We start from the raw sequence: 18,471 nt of genomic DNA on the forward strand, positions 1-18,471 counted from the left end.
TTGGAGAAATTTTTTTGGCAACCGCTAGGATATGGAAAAAAAGAATTCAGAAATTTGGAAAGTAGAAGTAAGAAGACCGATCAACGTGACTCATGCATTTATATTGTGGATGACTTGTACAGTTGTTCTATATAAATTGATGGTTTCTTACTAAAAATTGAAGTTACATTTTTTGAAACCAAAATACGGAGCTAAAATAATTCAAAACCAAATAATTCAGAATTAAAATCGGTACCAATAAACTTTGTAAAACAGATTCTGCTAATGAAATATGTAATTATAGATTTGAGGCACAAAAAACTCATAGCCAAATCTGTAGTTACAGGTTAGCTTTGTTGTAGGTCTATGGATTTTGTTACATCTCCGAAAATCTCAGGTACAAATATTAGGGCACAAAATTGAGCATCTAAGCCCCTCAGCTATAGATTTGTTGTGTCTACGAGAAGATTCATATTTAAAAAAATTGTAGTTATAAAGGTTTACTATCGTTCTCAGCTCTAGATTTGTTGTGTCTGCGAGAAGATTCATATTTTAAAAGATTGTGGTTATAATGGTTTACTATCATTCTCAGCTACAGATTTGTTGTGGAACATCCAAAACTACAATTCCATAGATTCGTTTAAGAAAATGAAAATTTCCTTTCATCCAGACATCAATCACAGCTAAAAGGTGCTCTTCATGCATGGATGGTTTTACATCCAAGGATTTTTTTCCGCTAAAAGGGTCATTTGTATTAAAAGCGAAAAAGCATAATATTAATCGTACAGAAGGAAACAAACCTCATACCCACAACATCAGTTGCCCCCAATACACCCAACTTCACAGGTTTCTACTCACAGATAAGGTTTTCCATCCATGGTTATTCATCCCTGAGGTGAGAAACATGCAACACTGCCCTTATCAGCTCCAATCTATTTCCAAAGGTGTGATGTCTGACATTTCATAATTTGAGCCTCTCTCGAACGTCTGAAATGGGAGAATATAGATGTAAAGAGAGCACTGAAGAGAGCAAATTAAGAAAGTCAAAAGATAAGTGAGTCATAGTTATTAGGCATGATAAGGATGATTTATCCTCATCACGCCTAATAATAGTTGCCCAATTCACATTCCACACTATCTTTTAGCAACTAATATACATTATCCGTTGGAGACATGCAATGTCAATTTTTAGGGCAAAAAACCATTTGATACTATTGTTTTATTTATGGGGATTTTTGAAACACAAATTAAAATTTATGAAAAAATCCGCTTCAAGAATACTTTTGAATTATTTGCATCTGTTTTTGAGGCAAAAGTTGGGCGCTAGGTTATCAAGCATCCTTTCAGTTTAATTTTTTAAGATTTCTAAAGGGTGGATCAGCAAATCAATTTTGATGTACCCATCATGCTGATGAGGCAGACTTATTAGTTTCTACATATTTCCTTTTTAACCATTTTTTTTCCTTAATACAAATGATAGTGAAACAAGGCACCTTGGTGGATTCAAGAACTTTCTTCGGACTTCCAAGAATGCACCTTCATACATAAGAGTGTGAGAGCAAGCATAACACTTGGCGCAGATTTTTTGGCTAGTTACACAGATACTGCTGGTGAAAGAAAACTCGATTGCAAAGACCTGTCAGCTGCTCTTCTCGACCTCATACTGGATGACATTACTAGTAGATGTTACCATAAATGTAATTTCTCTAGCTTTTTGTACATTATTTTATAGTATGTTATAATACAAGCTCCCAGTTCATAGGGAGAAAAAATAAAAAAAAAAAGCCACCCTGATGCAAAGATCATATGTATATATGCCTTAACATATCCCTATTCTTTCGGAGTTCACTGTACTAAAAAAAAAAAAAAATTACTTTTTAAGTCACTAAATGGTGTTTGATAAACTTGTTCCAGAATTGTTATAAATAAAGAGCATGTTTAACTAGAGACGGTCATGATTTGCAGCCAAACTTTTTTTTTTCTTTTCCCAAATATGCATAATTATAGTAGAAACATGATTTTTTTAAAGTTGTCCCTGGCAAAAGAAAGGGGGAGGGGTGGAAGGCCTATATCTATTGTAGTGACACATAAAAATACATTAATATACCTAAACATAAGATTAAAATTTTCTGTTCCACTAGTTCCTAAAACAAGAAAATGCTAGAACAAGAAATAAAAGTTTAGTGTTATTACAAACAAACTTACTGATGCGAGTATATTTTTTTTATAATGAGAGTGAAAAAGAAGAGAGTGCTCGTCATAAGAAATTTGAATTTTATATTTGGAATTAGTATGTTGTTAATTAGAGATTTTGTTTTTTCGAGGAGAGTAAAAGGTTTTGATAGTTTCGATCGATTGTAATGGAAAAAAATTGTCTGGGTTGTTTTACACTGATATTTCCTTATATACAATTAATATCACATTTTCCATCTTACCATTTAAACAAAAAAAAACGGAATAATAACTGAGACTTTTCAGAAGGATTTTATCCTTGATTTGATACCAAAACCAGAGTCAGGGTTGGCAACATGTTGATATCAGCCACAACCCATACCGCTAGGATACAGCAGATCCTATACTGGTACATCAACCTGCGGCCCTAGGAACTAAGGTTTTGTTGTGCTTTGAAACAGAAGATCGACCTAAACTCAAGGGGAAGTAGAAGGAAAATCAAGAGATTCTGTAGCAACTTTAGTTTTGTTAGAGAGAGCAAAAGAAGTAGAGGAAGTAGCAGCAGTTCTTCTCATTTCTTCCAGCCTTTACAGCCATGCAAGAGGCAAAGCCAAACCAGAGTGGCATAGGATCTAAAAATGCCTCTAGGTTTGAAATGATGGGAATAGATTTGAATCTCCCACCACCAGGCTCAGATTTCCGATGATTTCGATGGTGTAGAAGCTGTCCCAATAGGTGGTGCTTGCGAGCGTACCCCTATTAACTTAGGATCTGAAAGTTCCTCTAGGGTTGAAATAATTGGCTCAGATTTTGATGATTCCAGTGGTGTAGAAGCTGTTCCAGTTCATGGGTTTTCCTCCATACAAGACCAGATGCAAAGCTATCAAATTTTCAGGCAAAGTGGTACTCCTTCCAGGTTCATGTTCTGCCGGAATGGCTCCTGGGTTGACTTCCCAGATGATGTATCTGAAAGATTGAAGTCTTGCTTCTCAGAAGGAAAGTCCATGGTAGAAGTCCAGATTGCAGGTGCATGCTACCTCTTTGACTTTGTTCAAATGTTGCAGGTGGATCTGCTCTCCGGAGATCTAACGCCAATTTCATGGATTTATACTGAAGGTAACCTTTCTCTCCTATAGGAAAACCAAGTGGTTGCTTAGTTTGTGAAGATCAACACCTCCCAAATAATAGGACAACAGTTGTTTCTGTAGTGTTCACAGCTCTCTAGCTCTTGAAAAATCATGTATCCTGTGTATTTACTTAATCTACAAATGCATGGAAGTTTAGATTTTGTGAACGATGAGAGAGTTCTAGCTCACTAACTCTTGAAACACAAAAGCACAGGAGTTTTGATTTTGTCAATGACGAGAGAGTCCATAACAGTACTCTAGGGGCTGTATTGTAACATCTCTGTTTTTTTCTTTGTTTTTAGGTAAGGAACACTTTTTGTGTTTGTATGCATTTGCATTGTTTTTGGATGTTGAAATTATATATGGTTACACAGAAGAAGAAAAAAAACACATATGGAACCTTGAAAAAGCTGAGTTTTTAGTGTTCGAAAATAGGACATTGATGTCAAATAGACAGGAATGCCTATCCATCTTTTCATTTTTATTTTTTATTTTTTATTTTTTGGTGTATGTTTGGTGTTACTCTGACTGGACTCAAAACTGTGCCAAAGCTCCTACAACCCCTAGCTCTTGGGAATTCTTGTGTATTGCGGATTTTTGTTAAATGCATATTAATTAGTTTTTGTCAATGATGAGAGAGTTCCCGCTGAAGTTTATGTTTCCTTGTCCATATGATTCTTTTTCTTCATCCATCAAGGGCAGGACTATTAAGAAGAACTGGTCCAAGTACTCAAGATACTTCAAATACAACTGTTTCAAAATTAATTTCCAAGTTGAAAAGCTCCAAGCTTTCTCCCTCAAAAGTTCAAGAATTGGAGAGCATCCATATTTTGTACATGGTAAATATATCCTTTGCTTAGTATGTAGCTTTTCTGATCATTATATGAATCATGACCATGAATTGAGCATGGATAACAAGCCTCTAATGCAATTTTCTTAGGCTGGGGAAGTGACCAATGATTTCTTCATGAGACAAATAAAGCTGATCACCGGAGATGACAAACTGCGTTCAGCTATTCATGAACTGCAAGACTCCTCTTGAGAATTTTTATATCTACTCAACTTGTCATTAAGTGTTTGATGTGAAGCGTGAGAGAGACAGGAGTTTGGAAGATGATTCTAGTATTTTTTTACAAGATTTTCTTTTTGGCTGAATTATACAAGAATTATATTTTTGCATGAAAACAAAAAATTTGGTGCCTCTGACTAGCTCAAAAATGATTGAGAGGAGTATTTCCTTGGTGATACAATCTCAGTTGTTGGTTTCTGATTTTTGGGGCTTTTTGTTCTAATCATCTTCATAGGCATGCCCTAGTGGTTATTAATTAAGAAGCCTTGTAGGCATTAATATTGAAAGAAAACATTCAGAGCCTCTACGTTGTTGGGTTTCTTTCCGTTTCTTATAGGAACCTCTTTCATTATGTATTATTTTCATTTGATTTCGGAAAAAAAGATTTGGAGATGAATTAAAGGAGAATGTTTAGGCAACTCTTGCAGATATTTTGGGTAGGATGTCGTTAATTTGGAATTAGGGGTCATATGAGGAATCTTAGTATGTGTTTGGTAATGTTTCCATTCTGAGAGACCACTTCTTATGCCAAACCATTTTTTAATGTTTTTGTGCTAAAAGACCATCCGTTGCTTGGAAATGAGTGATTGATAAATCCATTCTAAAAAATATTTATCGAAGATTATTAGAATAAGTTGGTGTTTGATAAACTCGTTTTAAGGTTTCAATCGTGACCAATTTTATCATTTTTGTTTATGTTCTTTGGTAAAAATATTTTTTTGATGTTCTACAAAGGACGTTCTTTAGATTGTTTTTCGGACTGGTCCGTCTGAAGAATAGAAGAATGGACTATTTTAACAAACGTCTATAACCCATTCTTCCATTCCCAAAGAGCGGAAGAACGCCAAAAATGTTTTCTAAGAATGTTACCAAATGCGCTCTTAGTAATGGTCTCAATGCATAATCCGAGAGATGTTCTACATTGGGACAACTAAAATGGGTTTTCAATTTTTCCTTGCATTGATTTGCTTACGGAACCCCATGGCTTAAGTTTTGATTGAAACTGACTAAAATCTTGAAAAAAAAAATTCAGTTTCTTGAGAATCCGAGACGAAAGATAGGGTAAACAAAACCTGGTTTTTTTTTTTTATTTTTTTTTATTTACAAATGGGCTTTTAAACCGGGGGAGGGATGGAGAGATTAATATGCCTCAACAAGAGTTGAACCCACAACTTCTTCACTAAGAGGTGTTAGTATTTAAGTGGCATGAAGTCACATGTTTGAGGAGAAATCAAGAAAGTTTGCTGGTTTAGAGTTATTTTGAGTCTGATTTTAACATATACTTACTATTTTGATGATTTTGTTGGAGTATTATTGCCAAAAACAAAGGATTTCCTCTTCTTCTGGAACTTTAACTCAAATAAGCTAGTTTGGAGGAAGATTAGCCATCATATGAGCAAGATAACAGTGTCCATTTGTTGACATTGTTGTATTAATGTACATCACAACTCCTTGTATATATCATTGTATATTTTTAAATTGGTAACGTAGTATTCAAAATTCCAGCAAATAATGATAGACTTGGGTCAAGAATCATATCGATCATTTTTAGTGATTTTTAAGAAAATAGCCAATCCACTGTGTCTACCATCCTCAAACAGTTATTACCAAAAATCAGATGAAAAAAAAACTATGTATTAGGTGTTGAAACCACATGTCAATATGGATGGGAAAAATTCCTTGGTTTTGATTGAGTTTTGCGAGATCTCGTCTATCTATATATCATTTTTGGCTGGTACAAAACCGAGATTCTGAACCATGGGGAGCCTTGGCTTAATATGAGCTCCTTATAGTTCTCACCTTAAGATTTTTTTTTTTTTTTTTTTTTGGTTTGCCAACCCTGGTTTCCGAGGCTTTGCGCTGATTAATTCAGTGTTTGACCCACATCGTACACCTGGCTGTGGTGGGTGCGTCTCCCAGCGGGATTTTTTGCATCCACAAAGTTTCGATACCAAAACCTTGCTTAAGCGGACCAAGGTTTTATATCCAAAGGAAAGCAGTTAACTAGGGTTTGTGGCAATGTTGATTTTGCTTTGAAACAATTTTGCTTCAAGAAACTGAAATTCTTTTTCATTTTTTGGGTTAATGAGAAACAAATTTTTTCTTTCAAAACAATTTATTAGTTCAGGTACTCAAAGAAGAGCATGAGAAAACTAAAGTTTAGTAAATAAATATTGTAGTCCTTGTAACTAATCCATACATCTCGTAAAAAGGAAGAAGGTCTGAGCCTTTTTCATTTGCAAGAGAAACCATGTATAAGAATGATTGCAGTACCTAAAATAAAGCAATTAAATAATTTTTCCGGTTTATAAATGGGAGTGCATCTTTTATGGACTTATAGTATTGCTTATAAATACTAGTTGGAAGCAACAAACTTAGTATTTCAAACTAGATATTTTAAGTGAAATGCTTTAAACATCCATACTAAAAACTTCAAATCCTAATAGATAGGATTTGTCTTCTTTGGTTGCATTTGGTGTTCCTTCAAGCAATTTTTTGGAAATCATTGATTGGCGTAAATGGCAATGGTAGTGAAGAATAAATAGTGTAGCGAACAAGCTGATATGTTCTCAAGAATCAATCCAACAGGGGCGGACCTGCATTGGGGCCAAGGGGGGCCATGGCCCCCCGGATTTTTTAAAATTTGTTATATATTCCTTAATTTTTTGGTCTTTATGCTAATTCCTTTATTTTTCTTCAGCTTTTTCTCTTTCTACATGTGAAATGTCACTATTTGCCCCCCCCCCCCCCCAATATTGAGAATCATTTTTAAAGGTAATATAATGGATATAAATGTCATTCCAAATTAAAAACTAGTTCCTCAATCCCTATTTATTCTCCCCTTTCTTCTCTCTTTTCTTCTCTCTCATGTTTTCTTCCTATTTATTCTCTTATCTTTTTATAAACGTGGGTTAAGGAAAATTTTTGAAAAAAAATCTATTAGGTATTTAAAATTTCATTCCTAATTAGAAATTAACTCCTCAATCCGTATTTTTTCTCTCCTCTCTCATATTCTCTTTCTATTTATTCTCTTCCCCTTCTACAAGTATGGGTTAAGGAAAAATTGGAAAAAAATCTTCTCCACAATTAGGTATTCTTTCTCTTTCTCAATTTATTTATCGTTTCTATTTTTTTATTTTTTTATTTGATTTTATACTATTTATTTCTTTATTTTCCTATTTATTCTCCCCTTTCTTCTCTCTTTTCTTCTCTCTCATGTTTTCTTCCTATTTATTCTCTTATCTTTTTATAAATGTGGGTTAAGGAAAATTTTTGAAAAAAAATCTTATTAGATATTCAAAATTTCATTCCTAATTAGAAATTAACTCCTCAATCCGTATTTATTCTCTCCTCTCTCATATTCTCTTCCCTTTCTATAAGTATGGGTTAAGGTAAAATTGGAAAAAAATCTTCTCCACAATTAGGTATTCTTTCTCTTTCTCAATTTATTTATCGTTTCTATTTTTATTTTTTTATTTGATTTTATACTATTTGTTTCTTTATTTCTTTTACAATTTTTGTTATTTGATTTTATACTATTTGTTTCTTTATTTCTTTTACAATTTTTGTTATTTGATTTTATACTGTGAATAAAATGTCTATAGTTAGTAAGGTAAAACTACCATTGGTTTGCATCTACTAACAAAGAAAATTTTGGTTTGCGAATGACTTTCTAGGGCTGAATTCATTTTTTTTTTTTTTTTTTTGGCTTTAATTTATCTATATTTGTCAAAAAAAAATTATTATCAATAATGGGCCCTACAAAATAAGCATTAGTGCTTCCCGACGGGAAGGTTATCTGGACTTTTATTCTTCGCCCCCCCCCCCCACTTTTGAATCCTGGGTCCGCCCCTGCAATCCAATTAGCTATTTTGTTTGTTGCAACCTACTTTCTTCATTCAAAGATTGGGTATTCGGCTAACTTGGGCGTCAGAGGTTATTCAATCAAACCAGTTGAGCACTTTTTTGTAGGTACACTTGATCTTACGAATGAGCAGAACTTTGCAACAACAGAGGGAGGGGGAAAATAACTTCTCCTTGGTGAAGTAAGATTTCCAGACAGCCTCCTCAAAATTAATTTGGACATCACAATCAAATCATTGGATCGCCCACATCAATATATTTTTTTCTTTTTTTAAAAAAATAAAAAAATAAAAAATAAATCTCTTCTTTTATCATGCCTTATATTCTTTAATTCTTTTTTAAGTTATCCTTTTGTTCTCTTACCCTGTCTGTTATATGTTGCAGAAATTCTTAAACATGGTAATAAACAAACCAAAATAAAGCAGCATTAACATATGTTGACTTGTACAAAAAAGATAATAAAATATAAAAACTCCTCCAGATGGATCGGATCAAGCCCTCCATTACCGTGTAAAAACCTCTGAAAAAAGTTTGATTTGGATTACTAATTAAAAATTCGAAATGGACAATCTCTGAAACGTCTGGAGAGACATACCACACAGCTTCGGAGCTTACGTGATTGAGCAATTTATGTGGTGGGAAATAAAGTCCTCTACAGTTACTTGAACCATTTCCTCCTAGCTATAGCTATACATATACCCTCACCCAGATTCACATTCGTGGTAACAGCTAACCTTTTTCAGAAAAGAGTGAAGATGGGCAAGTTTATTTGTTCGATCAGGAAGAAACTTGAGCTTCTTTGCCAATTTGTAAACCCTTTTTGGGCTCAAGTTTGTTATTTTTTGTGTTTATCAGCAGTGGGTTTTCTAGCTTTGAAGGCTTTGAAACCTAGAACTGAGTTATATAGGGTAATTGACATGGATATGTTCTTCATGTCTGTCTCAGCCTCAACTATGTCAAGCATGACTACCATTGAAATGGAGTTTTTCTCCAATACCCAGCTTATTGTCTTCGCCTTTTTAATGGTTTTAGGTGGGGAAGTTTTTGTTTCAGCGCTTGAACTTTCTTTGTCCTATTACAAGATTAAAATACATAAGACCAAAAAAAATGCAGACTCACCAGTTACTCACCACCAAAATTCTTCCAAAATTGAGTCAAGTTTGGTAGATGCAGGCGATGTCTTAAAACATAACTCAGTCAGGTATCTGAGTTACGTTGTGTGGTGTTATTTGTTTGTTATTCAGGTTGTTGGGTATGGATTGATTTCAATGTACATGGACTTTGTTCCAAGTGCAAGAGAAGCCCTTAAGAACAAGGGTCTTCATATAGGGACTTTCTCGGTGTTCACTACAGTCTCTACCTTCGCGAATTGTGGATTGCTTCCCACAAATGAAAACATGATTGTGTTTAGAAAATATCCAGGATTGCTGCTTCTTGTGATGCCTCAAGGACTTCTTGGAAACGTATTGTATGCTCCATGTTTGCGATTTCTGATATGGGTCTTGGGCAGATTTACAAAGAGACCAGAACCCAATTACTTGTTGATGAAAGATCCCAGTGAAATAGGATATAATCACTTTCTCCCTTTTCTACACTCCTGTCTTCTGGTTGTCACAGTTTTTGTGTTTATAGTGATTCAGTTCATTCTATTCTGTTGTATGGAGTGGAATTCAGAAGCCTTGAATGGTCTGACTAATTATCAAAAGCTAGTTGCTGCGTTGTTCCAGTGCGTCAATTCTAGGCAGGTTGGTGAATCCATCGCCGATCTCGCAGTTATCGCGCCGGCGATCGTGGTCCTATTTGTTGTAATGATGTTAGTCGCCTCCACCTCTCCTCTCTTTCTCTTTCTCTCTCTCTTTCTCTCTCTCGCCTCTCTCTCTCTCTCTCTCTCTCTCTCTCTCTATACATAAAGAAGAGGTACGAAAGTAGATAACCGTAGGAAAAAGCCACCTAGTATGGACATTTCTCTTCCAAAAAAAAAAGAATTTAATAAAATAAATAAATAAACCTCAACCCATGTTGCAGGAACGTTCCTAATGTCCCATGCACAGATGCCAACTTGAAATAATCATCTTTCCAAGTAGTTGAAGCCATGCCAGCAATTCTTACCAGAGAGTTGCAGGAATGTTCCAACAAGAATGGTGATTCCTTAAAAGTTTAAACAAGCTTATTGGTTCCCCCAAAATGATAATTGGATTAGTAGTTTTCTTTCATGATCATATACATATATTAAGAAAATGATGTTTACCAAATTACAAATAATTTAAATGTTTTGCAGGTATCTTCCCCCTTACACTAGCTTTCTGCCCACAAAAGTTGGTGAAAAAAGTATTCCAACAAGCTGTGAGAAAAGGAAGAAAAGAAAGCAGAGGCTAATGGAGAACCTTTTGTTTTCACAGCTCTCCAATTTGGCTATATTCATTATCATCATCTGCATCACTGAGAGAGAAAAACTGAGAAAAGATCCCATCAACTTCAGTGTGTTGAATATAGTCATTGAAGTAATCAGGTAAGTATTCTGTTTGCTATATACAAATACATGCACAATCTTTAAGGGCCTGTTTGGTTACTTGAGTCTGTAGATTTAAAAAATTTAGAGATTTCAAATCTCTAGAGTCATGGTTCGTAAAATTAATTGTTTGGTAAGTTTGAATTTTTTGAATGAAATTTCTAGATTTATCCTAAAAAAATATTTATTGAATTATGATTCAAATGTTTAACGCTTTGATAGTATGGGTGAAATCTCTGGATTTCACCTCATACCCATAAATCTATAGATTCACGTTTTTAGTGTAAAAATGTGAATTTCTAGATTTCATGAATCTAGGGATTCACACAACCAAACAGGTAAAAATCTCCCATTTGTGAATCCAGAGATTTGAAATCTCTGGATTCACGTAACCAAACAGGCCCTAAGGTGGTGCTCCCATTTGTCTTCTAATTCCCATGAGATACCAACAACTTCAGTGTGTCTTCCTTAAGTTTTATTATTTTGCAAGAACTCTACAAAATTTCATGTCAACACGTATTATTGGAGCAGTAGGAACATATATAGCTTGCAGCCAGAAATTTATTTCCCGTTTGTTCTACGTTTCATTTCAGCATCTGCACTCTTGTACAGGATACAAATATTCTCTATAAACACAATTGTTTCTCATTCTTAGAGGTCTCTACAGCCACTATTTTTTTTTGCTCTTTCCCTTTTTGGTTGGCCGGACTTTCCTCTTTTCATATACCATGCATGGTGCATTAAATAATGTATATACCATGCATGGTGCATTAAATAATGTACACCATATGCCTGCAGAAAGAGATCAAATGTCACATATGTATGATGGATGATGTACTGCACTAAAATGATAATTTTCCATGTATATCTAATATAAAATTAGGATAGAGAACCATCTAGATTCTGGTGCAAGGAAAAGGAAAAAGTAATATTGTTTTCATGATAGAAAATTTATAGAGTGCATATTCCATCCCCACTTTGTTTTCTCATAAACCAAAAGAATATTATTTTCACTGTCTATATGAAACTGCACAAAGGTGGTCGATTCCTTCTTTTCTCAAAATAGAAGTCTATATGAGAGTTTCACAGTGTATTCTGATATAAGGACATTGGACACTGTGTATATGTTGTAGTCCACAGTTTTCACCCAAAGAAAAAAAGGAAGTTGTAGTCTGTGACTCTGTAGTCAACAGTAGCTACATATTTCATTATATATTTTGGCCATCCAGGCTTTTAACTTATTTACATATGATTTGCAGTGCATATGGAAATGTGGGATTGACAACAGGCTATAGTTGTGAAAGACAATTAAAGCAGGATGGCTATTGCAAGGATTCGTGGTATGGATTCTCTGGGAGATGGAGCAACCAAGGGAAGCTGGTACTTATCATAGTAATGTTTTTTGGAAGACTTAAGAAGTTTAATATGAATGGGGGTAAAGGTTGGATACTCATTTGAAAAATAAAAAGAAGATGAAGATTTTCTTTAGTAATCTTGTAAGAATCTTTTTCTAGTGTAATTACATACATCTAATATAGTCAGTAGAGTATTTGGATGCTTAAATCATTTCTGTTTGGTTCAAAAAGATGAATAGATGAAAAAACCAACACAGGCAATTTGTTATTTAAATGCTAAAAGAGATTACAAAGAGTAAGAACCAGTGAGGAAGGGTGTATTGGGGGCAACTGTTGTTGCGAGTAAGCAAGGTAGGTACTAATTGCTGTATTTCTTTTTTTTTTTTTTCTTATTTTCGTTATAAAATAACCCTTTTAGCGAAAAAAGAGATTACAAAGAGATCCATTTTAGTTATGTAAATATCTACTTGCAACCCATATGAGCTTGTTTGATCTATTAAGGTAACATTCTATGCTCTGGAAATTCCAGTGCATAAAAGAACGACAAGCCAAGTTATTGCAGCACCTGAAAGGCTATGGTTCTCTTTGCATCCTTTGGTTTCTAACAAACAATAATTTTTCCTTATACCAGATAAATGGGGTAGGCTACATGGTTATATAAATGAAAAATATACACACAATCTCCTTTAATTTTGAAAAAGGAAAAATGCCGTCAATCAATTTAAATAACAAATTAATATATTGAAGAAAGTCATTTCGTTCCAATTACAATTTTGATGATAACAAACTCATAAGCACTAACATTTGTAGTCAAGTAGTAGATGGTTCAAGAAAATTTATAGAGAATTAATGAGCCCAGATGTCAATGGAATATCTACGAACTTGGTGATCATGACTAAGGATTAAAAGTCTCCCAAGAATTATCAAGTGCACCGTAGGACATTGTGTACTTGTAAAATGCATATCATTTTAAACATTTATACACATGCATAGACTTTAATTAAGATACGTTTAGGGTGAGCCCAAATGGACAAAAACACAATTAAAAGCAGTAGAGCCATTAGGGATGACATCTCCTTGAATCTTCTTTAGAAGCAGTTGATTTGCATATTCATTTGGATTGCTTTCTTGTGATTTTTGCTTTTCAAGGGCTCCAGTTATCTTTAGATTAGATGAGCTCTAGTTTAGTTTTGAGTATTTTGAGATTGTGTTCTTTACTTAATAGGGTTATTTTTAGTTATATTCCTAGCGTTGGCAATGGTTTTGATGATTTTCTTGCTAGGGGTACTTGTAGATTCTCCTTAGAGAAATCTTGGTAGGGCCACCTTTGTTTATTGTGGACTTATCTCGTTTGTTTAGGTCTCTTAACCTCTACTCTTTCATTTAATATATTTGTTTTTCTGTTTTGGCCCAAAAAATATTGTAGGAGCCAATCTACCCAACATAAAGGCACTCAAATAATGCCTAGTATGATCATTTTCTTTTTCTTTTTTGGTAAAATCACTTTTCCATCAATTATCCAAGGCTACTCAAGCTTCCCATCTAGCATTATGCTATTTTGGCATTCCTCCTAAACTTCAAGGTTACATATGTGATTGTAGTTTAATTGTCTTGATCCTACCTTGAAGCTTCCGAATGGGAATTAAGCAAGGTAACTTGTGATGCATCAACACCATCCTTCGCGTATTATTTTGTAGAAATTTTTACATGAGCCCCCCCCCCCCCCCCGTCTTCATTGGAAGCTTGGCACACTCCCTCGAAATTGAAACCTTACAAAGCACCCTCTCCACGTTAACACTGTCAGGTTTCTGTTAGTTTTAACTTTGATTTTACAATTTTACCCTCATTTCATAAATTTATTTGAAACCCTAAATAATTTTTACATGAGCCTCCTCGGTTTCTATTGGAAACACTCCACACCTTCTCCAAAATAAAAATCGTACAAAGTCCCCCTCCACACTTCACACCGTCAATTTTCTTTTAACTGTAAAAATGATTTTACCTTTTTAACCACACTTAATAAATTCATATAAAATCTCAAATAATATTTTTAATATTCATTTTGAAATCTTAAACATATTATTAATGTCACCATGTTACCCCAAAATAAATAACCTAAATTTCTTCCAATTAAAAAGAAAACACTTGCATGATCATTTTATCACTTTATAGTCAATGTGGTCATTAACAAAATAATTTGACTTTAATCAATTGACTACATACATTCGCTAAAGATGTGAAGTATGAGGGGCTCTTTGTAATGTTTTGATTTTGAAGGGGTGCTTCATGTTTCCAATGAAAACAAAGGGGTTCATGTAAAAAAAAAGTTCTTATAAATATTATTTAGGGTTTTAAATAAATTTATCAAATTATGATAAAATTGTAAAAGCAAATTTGAAACTAACGGAAACCTGACGGTGGTAAATGTGGAGGGAGACTTTGTAAGGTTTCAATTCTGAGGGTATACACCGAATTTTCAATTGAAACCAAAAGGGGCTCATGTAAAAAATTCTATTTTGTATTATTCACTTAATTTAAGAGGTGAAGTGTCAAACTTATTTATACATAATTCTTTTTCCTCGGGTGAAATATAATTTCTTAGTAATTCTTACATTTTATGTATTTGAAATTAACCTCATCCATTCTAGATTGGACTTAAGATTGATAAAAGGACTCTCTCATCCTGAAGTGATTGAAGCACTATTCTCTGAACCAATATATTATTAAAGATCTCTTTTATACTTGATAGACTTGCAAGGGTAGAGATGAGCAGAAGAAATTTTGGAAAAAGTCAAACCACTAGGTTAACCTACTACACGATGTTTTTGTCTTCTTCTTTAGCTTGAAAAGTGAGTTTAGAGCTATTGAACATAGTATAAAGTATAATAGAAAAACTAGAGAAATAGTTGTTTTGAATATCTACAACAGAAAATCACATTTATATGGTGAAATTCTGGTCAAAATAAATATGGAAGCTTATTAACTTTTGAGATTCACAATACATTTTGATACATTGGTGTCATAATAAAGTATAGTTGCTCAGTTAAAAAAAGGTCAGCACCTCATAATAAATGAAGTTAAGACTTAAATCCCCTCAAGATTAGGAACAAAATTTTGTCTTATGTTTAAGTTATATGTAATAATTACTCCTGTTTAAGATGTAGTCAAGGTGTGCATAAACTAGTTCGAACACTTTAATTTCAAATAAATAAGTAAAACATACTTCCTTTTAGTTGTATCGTAGGAGCATTTTTTTTTACATAACTTTATGAAAGTGGGTTAGATTTGGAAGAATTCTATATATTCAACTAAAGGTTCCCACTACGATCACTTGCTTATTACTATATTCTTTTCCGAGTACGTTTGATAAAGAATAATTAAACGAAATTTAGAGAAGACAAAATTAGCATTTGGATTACTGCCAACCTAAGGAGAAAAGTACCTTGCATAGTCCATTTAATTCACTATTTGTGTTTTAGAGATTGTATTGGTTACCATACATTGAATTAGAGCTAAATTCTAACAAGTGGCATTAAACCATCTTATACAATTCTAAATCATGTTTAGTGATATGCAAACATCTATGTGTGTCTATTTCAATGTAGGACTGAACATTCCACCCATAAATTTTGAGATCATAAGAAGACAAAAAGCAAACTAATGGAAAGAAAAGAACCAAATTTTAAAAGAGATCATGAAGATTTAAAGCTCATTGTATTCAATACAACCACTTCCCTTAAAATTTAATGAAATGCATAATAACATGAGCACATCAAAATGAAGTGACAAATCACTAACAGATGCATTTCAGACTTAGAATTTTCTTTAGTTCTAATGATCTATATTATATAATAGAGGTGAAATCAGACTTCTTGAGATTAGTGTCCTCGTTTTATAACCGATAGACCTACCAACTACCATTCAACTCTTCAATATTTTCTTTCTGATTTAATATTTTGTCCTTGTCCTCTATCTTGGATCATGAACACTTAGAGAATTTAGTCATAAGATTTTCGTCGGAAAGAGGAACTTAACCTCTTCATCCACTTAGATCAACTCATAATGTATGTTAGTACATACCCCCACAAGTTAATTAAAGGTTCTATTGATTAAAAATTTTAAAATCTTCTTCTTTTAATAATGGATAAATGCATTATCTTAACATCTTATAATTAGAATGAACATCCTAATGATAATACTAGTTAATTCATACAATAAATGATTTATTTTTACTTTTTTAACTTGATAATGATCGATCTCTTATCACATAGGTTAGGGTTTCTTATCATATAAGTTGTGCATTCACCAAAAGAAAATACTAAAACTCTAGATTCGACTTCATTATAAAGCGATTCCCACTTCAAGACATATTTTCATTATTTTATTGAAGAAGAAAGAATATAAGAAAAAATATGTATAGGCACTACAATTTATTATTATTATAATTAGAATCTATAGTATATTTTTTTTTAAGTAGAAGTTAGAATTTTTTTTTTTTTTTTTCTTTATTTTTAAGTATCTAGAAGCTAGATTAGTTAAAGAACCATTCTAGTACACTTGGGAGTTAAAAGACAAAACATGGATTATGGAGGATTGCTTGAGAAGTGCTTCCCTTTTTTCTTTTTGTCCAAAGCTTGAGAAGTGCAAGTGTACAGAGATACAGAGAAAGGAGAAAAAGAAAGGTGAAAGCCGAATTGGTTATCTCCAAACATAGTGCATATCATAATCACTTCCACTTTCTCTTTCACAATCAAGAGAAACGAGGTGAAGGCACATTACAGAAGTTCAACACAGCCCAAAATTCCACTGTTTCAGGAGAATAGGAAGTTTATCCTCTTTGGTTTGCAGTGAGGTAAGTTGCACCAATATTATCATACTAACGGACTGGAACATCACTCAAAAAAACATGAAACTCGTGGAGGAGAGATTGTAGCCATGTGAGCTCAGCAGCAACATTAGCAAGTGTTCGATATTCAAACTCGATATTGGAGCGAACAACAGTGGATTGTTTTTGAGAAATCCAAGAACAATGTTGGGCCCTAAGAAGACAGCATAACCACTGGTAGACTTATGATCATCAGGACAACCAGCCTAATCAACATAAGAAAAGGTTGTTAATGTCATATTAGAGGATTTGTTGATAACAATTCCATGAGATATGGTACCCTTTAAGTACCGCAGAATCTTTTTGACAGCAGACCAATGATCAAGAGTCAGACTTTGGATAAAATGACACACCTTTTTGTCGACAAACTGTATGTCAGGGCAAGTCATAATAGCATACTATAGAGCCCCCAAAATACTTCTGAATATGGTAGGATCGGCCATTAGCTCCCTGGAAAATTTGCCCAACTAGGTAAAAGGAGAAAGAGGGTTGGTAACAGGCTTGCAATAACCCATGTTGGCTCTATGAATATCAGTAATGTATTGTTGTTGACAAAGATGAAGACCATTAGAGAATGGAGACACAAATGTTCCAAGAAAATAATGTAAGGAACAAGATCTTTGAGAGCATACACAGAGGCAATAGCAGTCATAAATTTAGAAAGTAAAAATTCAGAACTTCCAATAACAATGATATCATCCACATAGGTTAAGATATAAAGTGTACCAAAAATACCATGATAAATGAAAAGAGAAGTGTCAGTTTTAGATCCAACAAAACCAAATTCCAGGAAAAATGAACTAAGGCAATCAAACCAAGCACGAGGGGCTTGTTTGAGACCATATAGAGATATATGAAGATGACAAACATAACCAGGATGAAAAGAATCAGCAAACTCTGGTGGTTGTTTCATGTAAACTATTTCATTAAAATGTAAAAAGGCATTTTGTATATCTAGTTGGCGAATAGGCCAAGAATGGGAGATAGCAAGAGATAGAAAAGTCGGATAGTAGTGGATTTGATAACAAAATTAAAAGTTTTATTTTAGTCAAGACCTTCTTGTTGATTGAACCCCTTAGCCACTAATAAGCCAGAGTGAATGGAGATTCACTTTAAAGTAAAGAGGGTAGAAGAAAAGGGGGTTAAGGACACCAAATATGCCTAAAGGACCTCCTTCAAGTCTTGAGGGGTGTCTAGAAAGAACACCAAAGGGATGTCTAGGCCGAGTTCCACCTCCATCATCCAATCAGCAACTTTATTTGCTTCACAACCAACATGCATGAAGCGAATGCACCTACCTACTCCTACCATCATAGGGATCTCATTCACAACCCTCAGAACAAACACCTTGAAGCATGGTGATGGTGATGTATATATTATATTAAAATATCAAAGAATAGAATACGTTAAGAATTAACACCCTCCCCTTCATCTCCTATCATGCACGAAGCCAAGAAGGATTTTAGTTAAACATTGACATCCAAACATTTGTTTTCACATCACGAAAACAA

At 33.8% G+C, this 18,471-nt stretch overlaps 1 protein-coding gene and 1 pseudogene across 1 annotated transcript; both read left to right on the plus strand.

The window, feature by feature from the left end:
• Window positions 1-2,746: 2,746 nt before the first annotated feature.
• On the plus strand, window positions 2,747-4,320 carry LOC149012728 (uncharacterized; annotated as a pseudogene).
• A 4,613-nt stretch (window positions 4,321-8,933) lies between these two features.
• Window positions 8,934-12,178, plus strand: LOC149012729 (cation transporter HKT1;3-like). The gene is made up of 3 exons (XM_089160205.1): window positions 8,934-10,024; window positions 10,490-10,720; window positions 11,980-12,178. The coding sequence occupies exons 1-3, from the start codon at window positions 8,967-8,969 to the stop codon at window positions 12,176-12,178; spliced, it is 1,488 nt and encodes a 495-aa protein (XP_089016331.1). The 5' UTR covers window positions 8,934-8,966.
• The last annotated feature ends 6,293 nt before the right edge of the window (window positions 12,179-18,471 follow it).

The sequence above is a fragment of the Hakea prostrata genome, chromosome 6 (genome assembly GCF_041222555.1).
Source record: "Hakea prostrata isolate BN-2017 chromosome 6, UWA_Hpros_2, whole genome shotgun sequence".
Lineage (NCBI taxonomy): Eukaryota > Viridiplantae > Streptophyta > Magnoliopsida > Proteales > Proteaceae > Hakea > Hakea prostrata.

Bases quoted from the DNA above. Each gene is read 5' to 3' on its own strand.
- LOC149012729 (XM_089160205.1), top strand. From the start codon at position 8,967: ATGGGCAAGTTTATTTGTTCGATCAGGAAGAAACTTGAGCTTCTTTGC. The intron at 10,025-10,489 runs GTTAGTCGCCTC...AATGTTTTGCAG, and splicing joins GTCCTATTTGTTGTAATGAT to GTATCTTCCCCCTTACACTA. The intron at 10,721-11,979 runs GTAAGTATTCTG...TATGATTTGCAG, and splicing joins ATAGTCATTGAAGTAATCAG to TGCATATGGAAATGTGGGAT.